Source organism: Protopterus annectens, chromosome 10.part0 (genome assembly GCF_019279795.1).
Source record: "Protopterus annectens isolate FY-2018-M chromosome 10.part0, PAN1.0, whole genome shotgun sequence".
Taxonomy (NCBI): Eukaryota; Metazoa; Chordata; order Ceratodontiformes; family Protopteridae; genus Protopterus; species Protopterus annectens.
In genome coordinates, this window is record NC_056744.1 from 1656197002 (window position 1) to 1656216460 (window position 19459).

At 37.2% G+C, this 19459-nt stretch overlaps 1 protein-coding gene across 1 annotated transcript in view; it reads right to left on the minus strand.

The window, feature by feature from the left end:
- The window catches only part of LOC122814378 (zinc finger protein 91-like), a 316216-nt gene that overhangs the window by 34557 nt on the left and 262200 nt on the right, over positions 1-19459 (minus strand). Inside the window, exon 12 of the mRNA XM_044086962.1 lies at positions 2013-2123. Coding sequence (XP_043942897.1) covers positions 2013-2123 — 111 coding nt within the window. The remainder of the gene's footprint in view (positions 1-2012; positions 2124-19459) is intronic.

Here is a 19459-nt window from a genome sequence, read left to right on the forward strand (position 1 = left end):
CCTGGAGAAATCCTATCAGGGAGCACACAGCTGCAGCTTGGAGAAATTCTATCAGGGAGCACACAGTTGCAGCTTGGAGAAATCCCATCAGGGAGCACACGGCTGTAGCTTGGAGAAATTCTATCAGGGAGCACACAGCTGCAACTTGGAGAAATTCTATCAGGGAGCACACAGCTGCAGTCTACTCATGTAGTGGTCCCCGACTTTCTTGATCTGCTTGTACTCTAAGTTAAGGTGTTAAAAAAATAATTAAAGGTCCATTCCACATATTTGAAGACACATAGCAAAAATAGACCTCTTTCTTCTGAAAAATGTAGTAAACCACTTGATACGTTTTATACTATACAGGAAATACTAATGTGCTTTAGCCCTGACCACAAATGCACTATTAGCATTCATGAATGCCAGTAGTACACTGCTGACCTGCTGGCATCTCCTGAGCATGCACCCCAACACCTTGTGTCCAGGGCAACTGCCCTTTGCCCTACCCTAACTACACCTCTGAGGAAACAAGCGGTTTTCTGGCTTAAGCCTTCAGGAAGCAAGGAGGATTACTTAACCTCCTGTTGGCCAGGACTGTGAATTTAAAGAATCTAATATGACCTAAATGGAATGAATATCAATCACTTTATTTCCAGTTATAAATATGTGCTATCTATTACGTTTCCATTAATAACCTGAAAGCGATTCATTTTGTGAGGTACTACAGGGCATTACAGTTATGGTTACATACTAACATAAATTTAACACTGCTACACAATGCCAGAACTGCACAGCTGCAAACATATTTACATCTGGATGATGTATTAACTATGAAAACATACTTTTTACTAAGAGCATGTTTGCTCCACTGAGCACCCAAAACAGTAATTTTAATAGACACAGTTTGAGAAAAAAAATAGATCAGTTACACGTGCGAGAAATTGTCGAACAGATATTTCCTTTTGTTTTGCGACTATTATACAATTAAGAATTACTCCTACAAATGAATTCAAATACACATTCCAATGTAAATTCAAAATCACTAATGACTGCATGTCACAGATCAAATCACTACAAACCTAATCAAAGCAATATGACCAAAATGAGATGCACTGTCTGGAGGACGGATACTCTTTTCTTTCTAAAGAGTTATGAATATTAATGTTTGTTTGTCTTTTCGGCTTTTCCCAGTTAGGGGTCGCCACAGCGGAACTCCGGTCCGCTAATGATTGGCAGTCGATTTTTATGGTGCCGAGCTGCCAGCCCGAAGCCCAATCTTCAGCAAAGGCACGCCCATTCGACCGCGGGGAGGACATGCAGACTCCACACAGAAGGCCCTCCAGCCGTGAATCAAACAGGAGAACCTCTTGCTGTGAGGCAACAATGCTACCGCTGTACCACCACGGATATCGTATTATGTAACGAAGTAAAAACAGTTTATGACTTATTGGTATAAATCAAAAGCTTACACAATTCCAAAAAATGATATATATAGATCGTTTGTTTCCATATTGTACAGCTACAGAGGCATTCACAACTGATTAAAAATATGCAGCTAGAAATAATGCTCATACTTTTTGTAAATAGCTCTCAAAACAAATGAGGTTCATGAACTGCTTTACATCAACATGAAGGTCACATCTACACAAACAAAGCTATCGTTGACAGCAGGGGGACTATCTAGACAGGAACAAAGACATGAATACTCATTTTATAATTTTTTTCAACGTAAGTGTATTATTCTGTTGACCTGTAACCACATGAAATATTGGTACAGCTGTACAAAAGTTAACTGTGTGGTGAACAAGTTTGCCATTTGTGGATTTTTAACTGCATTTTCAGCAAAACATCCTAAACGAAAGCTAGCAATCAGGAAGTCCTCGCACAGCACTACAGCAAAACTATACTGTTAATTTAAATTATCATTACTTCCACATTGTGCTGTAACAATCCCCCAGCTAAATAACTCTATGGCATTAATATCATCAAGAAGCAAATTTATATGAAGAGAAACGATTAACAGAGGTTACCTTCAGGACTGTCTTTCTGTTCTATGGTATTTTTTCCCTCTGAAATATTCTGTGTCAATTCATCGTCTTCTTTTAATAGTAGTAATAATGTCATCGGGGGGATTTTGTATCCTGCACATAAAAATATACATTTTTTTAATTTAGTTTTAATATCCAGGATGTCCAACTAGGCAAGGCCCATTTTCAGAGGAGGAATAAACAGAAGTTTCATAAGCAGATGCAATGCATTAAAAAAATAAGAGAACACAGAAATATTTAACAGTATAAATGCTAACTATTACAGAAGACAATCACAGCATGTTATACACAATAGAGAGAGAGAGACAAGAGGGCAGACAAACAGCAGACATAAATATGGTTCCTACTAATGTTTGCAAACCAGTGTTAGACATAGCAAGAAATAAACTGAGCCATCCCTGGTGTGTTCAGAAAGGGCAGAAGAAACAGATAAAGAAACAATTAGTAAGAAGACAAGATGCAAAAAGAGCTAAGAAGACATGTTAATTTAAAAAGAGATAAGGGGTAAGATATAGAATAGAAAAAATATGGCTGAGTATAATAAATTGGTTATTATAGAAAAATTACTTGGGAGTAAATAAATAGTCGTACAGAAGTCAGCTGAAATTAAGTAGGATGGTGTGTTGAGTAACAGAAAAATATTATGAAGTTTAATGGTCAATGTTAAGGCTAAGGAAAGTTTGTTACTAGAGTATTCAGGAAGCATTAGAATGGGAGAAATGAATTAAGAAATACCAGGCATGACTTACTGAAAAGCTTAGACAAACTATTGGAGTTTTCAAGAAATGTAAAGCTTATTCTTCCGAACAGCTGCACAGGCTACTATACACACACATGCAATTTACAGCATACCTCTCAACCTGGAAACATCAAAAATCTGGACAAGGCCCATGAAAAATAGGTACAAATCTGTACGCTGATTAACATGCAATTTGCATACATAATTACGTAACCCCACCCACTCCAATGGAATTGTGGGATACCAGCTTTCAAACACAAACTGAAGGACAGACAACCAAAATATGGCACCAGAGTACTCCTGCAGCCATTCCAATGTCCCATTACCTGGCTATTTTGCCCCATTTACCATAAACATTAATGCATGCATACTGCTTTACTTCTGCAATGATTTGGATTTTATTTTTACATTTTACAGCACAACAACGCAGAAACACTAATAGACATCTGGTAAACAAAGCAATACTGTCTCACAATGAAAATAGGCTTGGCATTAAAACTTCTCTGCCCTTGAAACTCACATTCATTGAAACAGAATTGAAACCCACACCGCATCAATAGAAAATGCATCTGGCTAAGTGGTGGATAAAGATTACCTTTGGGCTGTTTTCAAATCATTGGCCCCTTGCACACAAAACAAGAAACATACATGTGTTCTTTTCTTTGATACACCTTCCTGACTATTAAAATTATATTCCTTGTATAATACAACACACTTGTTAAACAATACTAACAATTATACCAGACAAAATAGTAATCATTGTCAAATTGTTCTACATGTTGACTACTAGCAGGTACAATGATTTCAACTTCAGTTTCCAAATGACTAAAATATATTTACCAATACATGTTGAGCTGCTGACTGTGTTAGTTCTCCTCTTAAAGATTTTTTTTTTTTTTGGTGGGGGGTGGTACATTTTTTTCTTAGGTGTTCTTCTCCTTTTGGTAACTATGCTATCCAGAGTAGTAAAATCCTTAACACATTTTCTTCCCATACAGGAACACAAATTGATACTAGATAAACTGTCTGTTAAGTGATGAAATAATTTAATTACAGAGTGGATTTGTGAAATCCATTAATAAGCTAGATGGGTTATTAAATATGCTGTTACAGCAGAGTCAAAGAGGGGATTCCCAGATTAAATGATGAAATGTTTATCCTGGTGGGAGTTAGGTTTGGCCCATGAGTTATATCAGGCAAAATTGTTTCTCTGTTAAGCAAATGTTCAGTTGCTCAAGAAGAATGAACTTTACCAAATGCAAATCTAAGAAAACTAATGGGGCATTGTATTTGTATGATAAGCTTTCAAAATACAGTATTATAGGTTACATATTGTTAACAGTCAGTTTTCAAAGGCAGGTTAAATTCAGGTTTTAATTGCATAAAGTACATATCAGTTGGGCTTTTAAATTCCATTCTAAAATTGTACAGCTGGCATGTTACATTGCTACAAGTAAGTCACTTTAACGTGATGTTCAAAACAATTATGTAGATTGTCTGTAACTCAGTGTGGAAATAGGAGAAGTAGAACACTCACACAAGCTTAACCTGAGTGCACGCAAGGTAAATGCAGCCTTTAGCTAGCCAGAAAAACTAAACAAGATAAATGCAGCAAATTGCAATCCTACTAAACGCTCATCTTGCAAGTCACAAGGTAAATGCAGCAATAAACGTTCATCTCGCAAGTCGCAAGGTAAATTCAGCAATCCACACACACACACACACACACACACACACACACACACACACACACACACACACACACACACACACTATGAGATAAATGCAGCAATACTACTAAAAGTTTGTGTCGCAAGTCGCAAGGTAAATGCAGCAATCCACACACACACCCTTCTCCAATCTGAAATAATAAACAGATAGCAGAAACTCAATTGGCAAGCAAGGTAAATGCAGTGTTGGTCTCACAGCAATCCTTTCTGTGCAGACCCACCCGTTTGTCACACACACACCCTTCTCCTAAGCAGAAACTCAATAAGAAAAACTAGTCTTGCAACGTAAATGCAGCGTTCGTCCCACAGCATGTGCAGAATCAGAATCTTACCCGTTCGTCTCGCAAGATAAATGCAGCTATCCTTTTTGTTCATGGCAAGATAAACGCAGCTAGAATTAGGAAGTAATGCAGCAGTCCTTTCTGTTCACCGAGATAATAAGCCAGCCAGCCACCCAAAATAAATCCATAAGGGAAGTAATGCAGCAGTCTAACGGCTCGCAAGTGCAACCAAAAGATACAAAATGCTTCCTGCTCTTCATTTGAACAGCCCGAATACATACACACATCCACAGTGTGCACGTGAGCCCTTGAGCTCAATTCCGACAGGCTTGTAGCCCCGATGGAGCTGACGTCATCACGAACGTGATGACGTCAGCTCAAAAACTTTAAAAAAAAAATTTTATAAAAAGCTGAGAAAAACCTCGGAAATGAAGGGGTGCCACTCGGGAATCGTGGCACCCCATTATGTGGACCCTGAAACTCAGTAAAAACAGAGTTATTCGGTATGGTTGGGAGGTATGATTTACAGTCAAAACTTTGGCAAAAGCAGAGAGTGATTTCCAGAATGCCAGATACTCTTGCAAAAATGTCATAATGCAAGTGGACAACATGCTGTAATAAAAGTCTCCCACAAAACTGATTCTGCAGTAAAAGTCCCAAATAAAAGTAGTAACTGTAGGCTTAGCAATCACAGCACTCTCTCTGTAAAGAAAAATAAAATACATATTCACAAGTAAATCTGCCATATTCCTTTAGTAAGTACTTTTAGAAACCCAAGTGTGGAAACTCCATTTTTAATAAGGAAGTCTTCCAGCTGCCTTCTTTTTGTAGTAGATATAAGGATGCTGTGAATTCACTGGGTTTGAATGTGTTCTTTTACTCCACAGATTTTCAAGCATACCTTTTTTCTGTGACACAGTTTGTCGAGATAATAGCTTCACCAAAGAATATCATTTAAAGATCCCCCTTCAATGCCAGCATCAGGTAATTTCAACATGAAGCATCACTGAGGTAGTCTTTCCTTTAAGGTTGAAATTTTAGAGGTACTGGGATAGCGGAGAGGATTGTCGTCTCACAGGAAGAGGTTCTCTGATTTGATTCTCGGCTGGGGTGTCTTCTGCGCGAAGTCTGCATGTCCTCCCTGTATTTGTGTGGGTTTTCCCTGGATGATCCGGTTTACTCCCACATTCTAGTGACATACAGTATGTGAATAGGACTCTCTAAATTGGCCATAGGTGTGAATGTGAGTGTGTTATGTGGAAGAACTACAGTGGCAGGGCTAGCAACCCGGCAGTGTAAACCTTGGCTCTAGATGATTGTCACTATTGAAGTGACACCCTGACCCCAAGTGCAAAAATGGGGAAAAAAGGGTTGTGGATGGATGGATTTTAAAGGCTTGATTTTTCAATCAGCATTGCATTTTTCATGAACAGTCTATATAGTTACATGTTCTATGTTGGATGACAAGCAGATAGTATCAAAGATGACATCTGGTCTACTCTGGCTAGCAATCCATAGAATTTTTTTAATACATTTTTATTACTTTTCCAAGTAACAAGAATATAGGAAAACAAAGAATGCGAGTAAGTTAGGATTACATACAATTCATGTAACGGATTCACATTTCTAATCCATTTCTCACAATTGGACAGCAGAATCATATGACCAGTTCAAACATAACTTCTAGTAATGATTGATTCTGTAGTGGCCTCATGGCACAGGAGGATAAAGGTCTTACTGCACATCCCAGACAACCAGTGTTTGATTAGTATTACTGGTGCTAGAGAGGCTGCTGGGAGAGAATAATGGCTGGCCGTTTGTGGAAGAAAGTAACCTAGGCTTGCTGCAATAATGCAGCGTTATGAACCCAATGGGCTCTGCGCTGTATAAGCAGTGGGTCGCTTAATTGGGAGGTCATTCATATGCAGAAATACCTATGTACCTCTCAAAGGCAGCAACAGCAGAATGCACCTGTAATAGACAATGTGATTCCTCAATGGTCTCCACGACTAAGACCTGATCAGTATTAATGACCTTGAGAAAATACATCAGACCACAAGGCCTTCTAGAAATGTCTTAATTTTTCACAGCCATAGAAAATATATTGCCAATAACCATTTAGAATCTTCTGACATCTCCAGCATTTTGTTTTGCTACTTTTATAGACTGTATAAGGAGTGAGAAAAGTTCCATGGATATCCATCCATCCAACCACAACCCCCTTTCCCCATTTTTGCACATGGGCTCAGGGTTGTCACTTCAACAATGGCAATCATTTACAGACCATGTTCATTTCCATGTAAAAAGTTTCCAGTAAATGCTACCACCGGTATCAATCGATTCGAGAATCAAACATTACCCTTACTTATACCTCCTAAATTACAGTGTGTTAAACTCCAATATTCGTCATCTTCACTTGTTTCAATTTATAAATGCATTTTATAAAGTTTGGAGACAAAGCCTTTTGCCACTGTCACCATTAACTACAAAAAATATTCTAAAATTGTAGTATATACTTATCCCTCACTTTCTCTGATATTACATAACATTTATTTAGGATATCTGGTCATAAATTTTGGAGTAAAATCTAACTTGCATGATCTTGTGTTATCAGCTGACAATACTGAACTTACTTTTAAACAATTAAACCAGTAAGTTAAATTATCCTTTTTTAATTCTCTCCTTTATTAATATTAGTTCCATTAAAGCATCTTGCTGTATAAGTACACAAGGGAAATACTAAACATATTTTTGACTAAGTAGAGTTGTAGAAGGAATTGTTAAATTATCTTAATATAAAGTTGATATAACTTCAATTTATTTTATGTAGTTATTAATGTATTTTTAGCATTCACAACATTGTATTACGTAGTACACTGAGGAGAAAACAGGTTTTAACTGAGAGTTATCACATATAGCACTATACAATGTTTTCCACTGAACATCACATGATTTAACCCCAGTGTAGTGTTGCATTATGTATGGATTACATTATATATGCTTCTGCAATAGGAAATCCAATTCCTCCCCATTTCATGTAATCCATATAATATGGTATCTAAAGCATCTTAAGAGCACAGGCAATGTGAAACACATGTAAAGCAATAGTTAAAAGAAAGGCTGAAATCCCACAATACTACTGACGTTCTCTTCTCAAGGCAGGATTTTGTCACCAAAAATGAAGATTCTTAGGGGAACCTTGATGAGAATATGCTGGGGATTACAAGGAGTCAATTTTAGGATTTACTTGAAGAACACCAGCAGCCTTGCTATGGACAACCAGAGAGATGGAAGCGAATGTGCTGAAGAATTGCATGGCAGCTTAACATAAGCTGCAGTTCCAAGGCTGTAAAGTATTAGACATTATGTTTACCTGTCTTTCGAGACTGAAAATGGGCTGAAATTGAACTGTAAATAACTAGAGCTGCATGAAGTAAATGTATGCTCATTTTACGTTGGAAGTGCATCTGAATAGTTATTTCTTCACTGGAAGCAAACTGCAGTTTAAACAGAGAATTACTACAGTGTATGACACTTACTGCACAAGGTTAATTTCAAAACTACTGAACCAAGAGATGTCACTTGCCAGAGTGGACTTGGGGTATTTGTGAGGCATGGCCAAATTTGTGTAGAGGTGCATCTTGTTTTTATTCACTCGTTGAGCACATAAGCCCAACAGAACACAACTGCCCCTTTTCAGGGGAGAGCAAAGAGTACTCGCTGATTTAGTAACTTTCTCAGTCACACAGGCAGATGGAGTTGGAAGGAGTCAAACCCTGTACCCTGGAATCAGAAAGCAGCTCATAAACATCTCAGAGCCTTAATCCTCTGCATTACCTGCCAAAAGTATTGAGCAGAAGAGGAAGACCAGTATGTCAACAAAAGGAGAAAGTGATGAGGTGACAGACTTACCAGAGTTGACACTAAAGAACTCAGAAAATGGAAGTGGAAAATGAAGATGAGATGGCTAATTCTGACGCAGGTAAGGAAGACTTTGATGTTGATGGAGTAAATTATCCACTGCTGCTACAGTGAGATAATAGCCTCAATGTCAAAGCTCAAACCATAAGCTTTGTAAGGAGAAGGATACAGCATATAACTGAAATTTTAGAAGGACCTGGTATAGCTGCAGGAAGATACAAGAAATACTATATCTTAAATGTGAATCCAAAAGGAGAACCTCTGTAAAAACAAAACTAAACCAATACAAACTAAAAACAGTTCACGATGTTTGAGCAGAAAATAAATTACTTCAATAGTACATATGAAACAGAAATTGTCTTCTGAATAAACTCACTTTAATCCAACACTGAATCTTAAATCAACTACAGTGCAGTAGCCATAAAAAGACACCAGCTGTTGTTACATTCCCATGCAAACAGAATTAGTTTTAAGTCCACCAATGATGAAAGGAAATCTACCAATGAATGATCCAAAGTCCATTAAAACAGAACTTTATTATTAATACCACCAAAAAAATAAAACGACAAAGTAAAGCATGAGAACAGGTTTAGCTCTTTTGTCTGTACAAAACATTTGGACTTCTTCAGAACCTCTTAAATATTTTACATCCAGATGACATTACTAATGCAGGAGGCTCTTTGACAAGCCAACTATAGAAGATATTTGCAGTGAACTAGGAACTGATTAGATATACAGATCACATATTCATTTATTAAACATGATGAATTCATGACTGCTGACATATTTGAATCAGCCAAACAGGATGAAATAAAGAGCCAGAACGATAATGGCATTTTTCAAACAGGCAATATGTTGGACAAAAATGCATCTCCACTAGGTGGGTATGTACCCGCAAAGAAACTCCAAAGAGAATAACACCCAAAACATGCATTGTGGTTCAAGGATTGGAAGAAATTTTCATATATAAAATTTCAAAAGGTTCTCCAGCATGTACATCAGAATCCCTTCATCACTTTTAGGGTCTCATTGGTCAAAAGCAGTGAAACATTCATCTGTAACATTGTTTGCATAATATAGAATTATGTCATGATAGCTGCTGTCTTTCCTCTTGCTAAGGCAAGAAGTGTGGAATTAATGTGGAAAAGTGGTGTGTTTATGATCTGAGAGCTGCATTAGTATACTGGCAGTACAATGCAAAAGACTTCATTAGAAAATCCGGATGTGGAATCTTATAGGTTGGAAAGAGCATTTCATTCTGTCAATTGATCATGTATATTTAAAGCACTGGCTTTATTTGAATTCTCATTTAAATACATTAACCTTGTTAAAAACATTTTTAACAATGTAAAGCTTATGTTAAACTAGGATCATTTTATATGTCAAGCAGTAACTATAAATAAAGCGAAGAAGCGGGGCTGTCCACTTTCCCTCTTACTGTTTACACTTAGCAATCATAAAATTTATCAGGCAAAATAATTATTCCTAACCCAGAATCCCATGGTTCTGCACTACATGGGATGTGGTATGGGACCAGGTAACACATTCATATTTAACTACAGCCAGGCCTATTGTCTGATTGTAAAACGAAATGGCTGTAGTGTTAACACTTACACACAAGTGGGTGTTGACATCCCTTTGCTTGTTTACTCACTGTACTGGATCTTGCTCAGTTGTCAGAGTGAATATGCATCTTAATAAATAATTATAGAAAAGTTACTGTATTCCTAATAGCAAAGTGCCACCCAAGAACGTTGGCTTAAGTTTTCAGGATTTCGATACTAAACTCCACTTTTTAAAAATGATAAGATAAATCTGAACACTTTTAACATCGAAATTACTATTCCAAGAAAAAATGCTTTCAAATAACTTTATAACTCTATCATTAATTTCCAGGATTATTCAGAAATGTATATGTCAAACTATTCCACAATGGCAATCACAGTGTATAAGAATTTGCAAATTATTGTCTTTGTCATCGATTTTTATTACTACAAAATGCACACTTGCCATCTCATAAACTAACAATTGAATACTTATTTCCTCTTACACTTGAGAGGAATGGGAAAATGACCCTCCATATTTCATATGTATTAATCTATCAGCTGCAGCTCTTTAGGTCCCGAAAGTCTATCAAAACTACTTGGTCTCGCATCTTAAGGGGTCTACATAAAATTCACTTTTCCCCAATATCAAGGACTATGAACAGTGCAAGTGTCTTTTAGGCACATCTATAAAAATATTTGTAGACAAGGTCATTAAATATGTTTAATAGCTTCATGGGTAATATTTGTTTGACCTTTAAGATGTAAAAAGCCCTCATTTACTTTATGGAAACCTTATATCATGTCTGAAATCATGGACATTTACTAAATTATCATATATAAACAAGTATCCTAACTTGAGGACTGCCTTAATAATTCTAATGGATGTAAAACAACACAGCAGCATCCATCAAACATTACCTCTTCAATACGTGAATGGGATTCATAGAGCTGCCTATTTTAAGGAATTTAATTTTTGATATTCATATGGTCTGCATTCCTTACAGAAAATAACACTACATAAAACTGTTGCCTCCACTTTAGAACCTTGTAGTTATATCCTTTCATTGCAATACATTCTTTATGATTTGTAAGTCTTATGTTTCTATAGTCTGTCTTGAGTTGTGTCAACTTCAGATACCTGTAGTAAATTGCATAGAATCCACTTAACCAAAATTGTGTTCTCGTCAGAGGGTATTAATATTGATACCTGATCTCCTGGGTTCATTACTCTATATCAAACATTCATATTATAGATTCAGTGTTGCATCTCTATGGCTTTCTGCGTGTGCTCTTTTAGTAAGAGTGTGATCAACTTTAGTCTATCCTGTAAATTGATGCAATGCTTTATCTTACTTTTTAAATGTCTTCTTTTCATCCCAAATACTTGGCTTCCACTATGTCCAATTTATGTTCTTGGCATTCCCAGCTAAATCCACCTGCTCTATAGATTACAAGAGTCCCCACTTTTAGTAAGCAAGATTCCCAGCCATCTGAATGATCATACCATCCACATATTCAGCAGCTTATCATGAGTTGGACTATAAATATTTTATCCCTCGACGTAGATCAAATATGAGCTTTGTGTACTAAAACAGATCATTTGGGGTTACACAAAGGCTGTTTTTCCTCTAGCAGAGAGGGAAGTGGTAACTGCCCAAACCCCTTTGCTAAGTCAAGCGTTAAGTATCTGGCCTTTCGTAGGCCCTCTAATAGCTCATCAGTTATGGGGATGAGACAGTCATCAAACTGTGAAATACCATTCAGTATTCTAAGATCATTCTAAAATCATATAGTTACACCAGGTTTGGGATCCAACACTACTGGATTTCTTCATTCACTTTGTGACTATTCTATGATTCATAATTTAAGCATCATTTGAACTTTTATTATTTTTCCTGTGATTCAGATACTTCATAAGGTATCGGATTAGCCTTCACTTAAAATGTCCTTACGTTCCATCAGTTTAGCGCTCTCAGAGATATCTGAGAGCTAGTTACTTCTCTTACTTCCAGGTTTTATAATGTTAACAAGAGCTCCTCATGCTATAATTCACATGGAGATTCTCTTGCTTGTCATGAATGTATTTCAACTTGCATGCTAACAACAGAATTTTCAGCCTCATTTTCATTACTTTAGTACATTAATATAGATTTTTTTGCGGTCATGCTTATTAGCTCATTGTATTGTTCTCATTCGCCTCAGGGGGCCCCTTGCCACTTAGCCAAAAATACCTCTGCTGCAGACGGTATTAATACTAACACCTGATTTTCTGGGTTAATTTCTCTAAAGTCAGGCATTATTACAAACTCATTCCTTCATTTCGTGGGCTGTCTGCATGTGCTCCTTTACAATGTGTATGATCAGCTTTGGTCTATCCTTTGGACTGGTGTTATGTGCTATCAGTTCTAATCATGCTTTTAAATGGTGTTGCTTCTTCCCAAATCTCTTTAGTAATATCAAGCAGACCTCTAGTGATCTCTGCATGTAAGAGATCAAATGGGATACACCCAGCTGAAGTCTGTAGCACCGATCTTATCGGAAAAAGCTGTTCTGAGTTCTTGCCAACTGCATCACTGACTTTTCTTAAGATTTTTTAGTGCTTTGGAAGATATCAGCCAAACAGACAGAGAGTGAAAAGAGAACAACAAAAAACCTGGAGTTTGTAGTGTTATAGAACTGTGAGTTTGTTCCCACTTAAGGAAATTTAGGCACAGTAGTTTAGGGCTCAGTACTTCCTTTATATAAGTGATAATTAAACAAAAAAAAAAGAAAAGAAAAACTTTGACTTGAGGCAGACTTTTTATTGTAATTCATTTGTTTAAAGTAAATATTTAGTCTGCTCTGGTGGTATACAGGGACAAAGCTATGCTTACAGCTAAGGTGGGTTATGACTTGCAGCTTAGGCTGTTACTGGAGCAGGCAATGGAGGATGAGCATAACCATCCTGCGAGGTGAAGGTCAGTGGTCCTGGTCAATCATGCTCACAGCTCCAGAAAAGATGCATGTAATGCCCGAGGCTACAGGTAGGTCTTATGCAAGGGACAGGTCTCTGGCATGGCAAAGACTGGCTATCTAGGCCAGTGATGGTAACCCTTGCCACAGCGTGTGTTTGTGTGCGAAGAAGCATGCATGCATACACAGGTCATGTGTCACAGGCAACCCACATGTCCATGTCAGGGAGTTAAAAACTTACCTCAGTTGTCGAGATGCCATCAAGGACACAAACTGTCTGATGTCTGCCAAGATAATGGCCCATCTGAATGACATTCTCCCTAGAAGGTCTGAAGGTAGATTCTTGAAGCTGGGGCTCCCCCTACCTCTGGGAGGAAAGAGGCTTATGCCAAAGTATGAGGAGATTTAATGGTCTGCATGGCAGACTGTGAAAAAGATGTAGTAAAAAGTGACTCCTTTTTGTTTTGTCTGTGTAGTTTTGCATATCTCAGTACATTTAATTACCATATGTACTATATTACTCATTCTTAAGTATCTTTAATTAATAATTTAAAAAAAAAATCTTACAGATGGCCATGAGTGATTTCATCATTTTATTAACCGATATGAATATATTTACTGCTAAATGGTGAAAAACTGCTGGTATTCACATCAAATGCGCTAGACTGTTTTGATACAGGCTAGAATTATCTTTATAATTATTCAGCTTGTTAACAAGAGTGAAATAGTAATGTGCAGGGAAATATTACCAGCCTTCCACTGAAGTGTGTGTGTGTGTGTGTGTGTGTGTGTGTGTGTGTGTGTGTGTGTGTGTGTGTGTGTGTGTGTGTGTGTGTGTGTGTGCGTGCATGCGTCTGTATGTTAATGTAAGAGTTCATTCAAATACAATTACTGTGGGCAAGTGAGTACTGGAAGGCATTAAAACCTAGACAGAAAATTTAAGAAAGGGGTCTGGGGAGGTAGGCTAAAAACTGTGCTCAGTATGGGGGGTTCAGTATAAAGCCTGTTCTTGGCTGTGGATAGTGGAGGCCAATAGCAAGGGCATCAAGTATACACTTTTGTCATGCTAATGAGGTCTAGTTATTCTTAGTGAATTGTTTAGTGATTCATATGTGTGTACCTTTCTTACACTAATCTGTTTACTACAAGTGGTATGACTCACGATACCATTCCCATTGTTGGCAATCAGATTTTAAATTTAGGTAAGCTATTTTTGGGCAGTAGAGCAAATAAAAGGACAAGTGCCCATATTCACTGTATGCCACAGTAGTTAATGTTGGGATGTTCAAACTCCAGTCTGTTCTATCACTAACTCACCATCACAATATCACTATAGTGTTTCTATCTCTGATAATTTTTTCCCAGCATTTTACTTACTTTATGTTCATTTACAGACATCAGACATGCAAATTTAAGTAGGCAGAGTTTGCTTTTTAATCTTGTTCCTATCAAATGAGCTAATTACAGACTGGAAGTGTTTTTATGAGTTGTGAAACTGGTGGATGACAATGTTATAACTCCCTTGAGATTTTTTTTTAATTTTTCATATAATTCTCTACTTGTTCAATGGACTCCACATAGTGTTACACATTTTAGATTCATAGATATTCCAAGGCCACTAAACCCCACAACCATTATCACATTGCTAGTTTCCTCCCATAGGCAGCACTTCCCCTTTCCAGGAGGGCATTATTGGTCAAGCCTGAATTAAATTTGTAGATATCAATCCACTCATCCAGTTTATGTTTCAAGGAAGATAGTGAGTTGCAATGATTAATATACAGAAGTTTATTCCAGAAGTTAGGGAGGCTTTGGGTTACAAAGCTGTCCATCCACCTTGTTTTATTTATCTGTTGGTGAAGATTTAGGTCCCTGCTTCTAGCACTGGTGGAGACATTAGACTTGTGGAAAACAGGAGATCCAAGACAATCACATCTCTAACAGAATGGTAAATGAGAGAGAGAGAGAGTGATCTCACCTGAAAAGTGTATAAAACACTGAATAAAGGGATAGTGTTTCCAGCCTCTCTTGGCAGTTCAGGGACTTTAGGCCTATTATCTTTTTGTTTAGGAATATGATGTTTTTCAAATTGTTTGAGATTATTATGATACATCTCAAAGGAAGGACTGTGCTTGATAATTGGTCAGATCAATACTTCTTTAGGCTTTGTTGATATTCCTTTGGCAATTAGCTGGGTGAAATAAAAAGATTTCCTGACAGCCATTGCTATAAGATGGTCAAAAAAGGGTATACTGTCAGCTCAGGTACCTAGGTTTTTTATTTTGTAGAGGTGTACTGTTTAAATAATATGATAAGGAGAGGTTTGTTGAAAAAAAGTGATAATGCACTTTTTAGCATTTAGTTTAAGCCTACTTTAGTACACCAAGATTTTACAAGGCAGAGTTATTTTTTGGAGGGTTTGGGTGCCATAAGTTGACTTAACAACCCTCTGTTTACAATCACTTGCATACTTTGTTATCTACAAATCTTGGCTCTCTGCTTAGAGATCTGAGAAGTAAATACCATAAAGAGGTCCCAGCACCAAACCCTAAGAGACACTAACGGTCAATTTTATACTATCTACTGAGGCACCTGCAACTCGCACTGTGTAGGTTCTGTCATTCAGCCAGTTTGTTATCCACATTACTGCCTATGGGTCAATTTTTAAAGCATTTACTTTTGTATGATAACAGCATGGGGAATGTTTCAGACGCCTTAGGTCAAGATACATTGCCCAGAATGGCCCCCTATCTATAGCCTCCATAATCCTTTTGAAGAAATAAACCAGATTAAATACAGAGGATCTAAACTGTTTGAGATTAAGTCTAACAAGCTTCTTGCTATCACAGTTATAATGTGTTGGCCCAGTTATAATGTAATGGCCTTGCAAATGAGGCTTGTAAGGCTGATAGGACTGCAATTACTTGGGTCAATTTTAAGGCCACTCTTACTGAAAGGCATCACCACTGCTGTACTCCACTCATCAGGAACAAAATCAGTAGCTTATCTTAACCAGTTTGAGGAATGTGTCTGCAAGGACATATTTAACACTATTCATTAAGTAACTCCATACCATCAGGTCCCATAGAAGAAATATTTTTGGTCTTGATTACCATTTTCAAGTGATCTTTAGAGATAATTAGGGTTTAAGGGATTCAGATATTTTGGGACTATGAATAAAACTGTCAGAGGTGAAACTGGCAGTAAATTTGTTCACAAGGATATTGGCAATGTCATTTGAGTTAGAACTGAAGGCCACATTATAAATGTTCTAAAGTCTAAACTATGTAGGGTACTGTTTTTTTTTAGGTTTTTGTTTTCTAACATAGCTAAAGAAGGATTTATAATTCTTTCACTTTAGAGGCTAGCTTAAGTTCGTGGGCTGCTCTAGCAGACCTCAGAGAGCACTTCCATTTTTTTGTTTTTGTAATGCTTTAGATATTACTCTTGAAAAGTGTTTTTGGATCTACTAAATAATTTAAGGAGTTTATTTCTTTTGTTTTACAGCTTATTTCACCAGGGTGGTTCATTTTTGAATTTCCCATGGTTCAGATAATGGTTTTGGTCTTGAGTGCATGTCACACATCTAAGTGTTCAATCATGCACAAGTACCCTATGAATTCATAACTCCAGTACTGCGGCTCACTGGCTGGTATGACATGAGGAACTTCTCATTTCTGGTGTACAGACTTAATGTACCAATCAGACTTGCAATTCTGCCTATCAGTTTAATCATTACATGGAAGGTGAAATAATTCAAACATATGAGGTATGGCTTCCCTGAAATGGAAAAAAAAATACTGCCCACTCGACCCCATGGATGAAGATACTCTCCACTACTAGGATTAATCGTAGACACAGAATACATCAGTTAGCATCTTGTTTCCTGCATTATTACAGTAAACACTGGAAGTTGTACAAAGTTTTAGTACTTGTTCTATTTCAGTCCATATTCCTGACTGATTCTTCATATCTTCCTCTTCCTACACTACTACTGCCAGATGTGACTCATGTAATCTCTTAAGCGTTTGTCTTCTCAGATGACGATGAACTGTAATTTTATCAGCTCTAAAGCCATGAATACAACTTCTTCATTTTTTGAAAGAAAAATAAGACTGAATTTCTTTCCTAATTATTTTTGCTCAGGCAAGTCTTTCACTTCAATGTGCATCAGTAACTACATTTCTAAGTACATCTGAGAAATTCTTCTGTCACTGAACTACAGAATTACTCATAGATTCATAGATTCATAGATTCTTACTAAGCTAACTGCCCTTGCGAGCCATTTTAAGCTTAGCCAATTATCCGTTGTGAGACTCAAACCCTGCACCTTGTGTTTGTAAGGCAAACACCTTAACCATTAGGCCACCCTCCCAACCCAAAATAAATTCCCACTGTCAGTCTCGAACCCAGGACCTTGGTAACATTAGTCTGTATGACCTACCACTAAGCCATGCTTGCCTTCAAATCTCTAGCTCTTTCAGCAATTTTCTCCTTGATCCTCTGACAAATATACTGTACTCAGAAATCTGCTATGTAGAATTCCTTACTTGGGCTGCATTTAACTTATAAATCACATTTATGTAGATTAAGTAACATTCTCTGCAGCCTTAAAGGTTCTTTGTAAAATGGCTTTCTGGATATGCCTTACAAAGGCAGGAGGTCTGTTTATAACTCGTGCTTCATCACAAGTGTATTCATGTCATTTCTCAAATCCATACAGTTTTGTTAACAGTTCCTTGCCTGCCTGTGCATCTCTCTTTTGGGCATGAATAAGTGGTGTTGACTCAAATGTAAATGAGCTATTCTCTTTTAAGACTGCAGTTCCTATACCATTCTGACTAATGAATACTTGCAACGCACTTGGCATATTCACATTTCTGTAATTTAGTACCACTGTTTCTGTATCTAGTTCATTAAGCATTTTGAAACGTTTAGTGCTATTAGCTCCGTCCAATGGCTATATCTTAGTGTAACAGTACCATAGTCCCAGTTTTCTTTCAAATTTCTGTGTAGCTAGGGAAAATTCAATGGGATGAGTTCAAAGGAAATTTTCAGTAAAAATTACACAACTGTTCTTCCAAACTTAGAAACTCTTCAAAGTATATAGATTTCTTTACTCATTTCATTGTTCAGATATGTTCCTTCAGTTCTGATAAATATTCCCCAGTTCTGACACCATGTAGTATCTCAAATGCCAGATAAGAGAGAAAATTGTACATTAAGTCAGCACTGATACAGCAGCACTTTCCAAATGAAATGTGTTCTATCATCCCCGAGGTACATACTCAAACTGAAACTTTTCTAGGAGATGCACCAAGTGACATGCAAATCACTGAAATTAGCTAAAAAGCATTAAAGCTATATATACTATAGACAACGCGGATAACTGCATATGTTAACATTCATACAGGTGTTTTCTGAATTTTCACCTTAGGGAGCATTCACTATAGCATTAATGACTGCAGCTGGAGGCATATTTTGCATTTAGTCTGTACAAGGACAACAACACAAGTGATAACTGTGTTTTAGTTAACCACTTAAGCCATTCATAATTACATCATATCTTATTCATGCAAACGTTTTAGCAATTTCCCTATTTAAATCTTCTCAACGATTTGAGCTCCCTGAAACTGAGGTTCTGGGGGGTAGATCATTCACTCACAATGCAAGCTCTTACTATACAGACTGTATGACGTAACAAAGCTCTCAGTTCTCCTTCTCCTTGCTCTTCCTGGGGAGGGTCAGTAAATAATATAAAATACAGTGGATTGAGAGGGATGACAATCAAAATGTTGCACCTTCAATGTGCAAACGTGTAATCCAGAAAGCAAGTATTCAACATATCAACTGACTTGAAAAAAAAAAAAGTTGAAGTCACAACTACGAATGCACACTAGCATTCGCTGTTCTAGATTCAACATTTTGAATGCAGATCGCACTATAGTGGTGATGGGAAAATGTACCCTTTCCCTTACTCTAGTGCGATCCCTGAGTTTGTATATATAAGTAGTGGGGGTGGCACAGCCCCCCACACATTGGGGTGCGGGGGTGGGGCTTGCGACCCTGCAAAACTTTCACAGCTCATAACTGGAAGTGTGGTATTTTCGGTAAAGTCAACATTTCTGAGTTGTTGACTTTCCTTAAATACCTAGTTTGGTTATGTGCATTATCATATATATTTCCGACATTTCAGGTCAGACACATGAACACATGCACTTGTCAGGTGCAAAAATTTTGATAGTAAACTGATTGACAG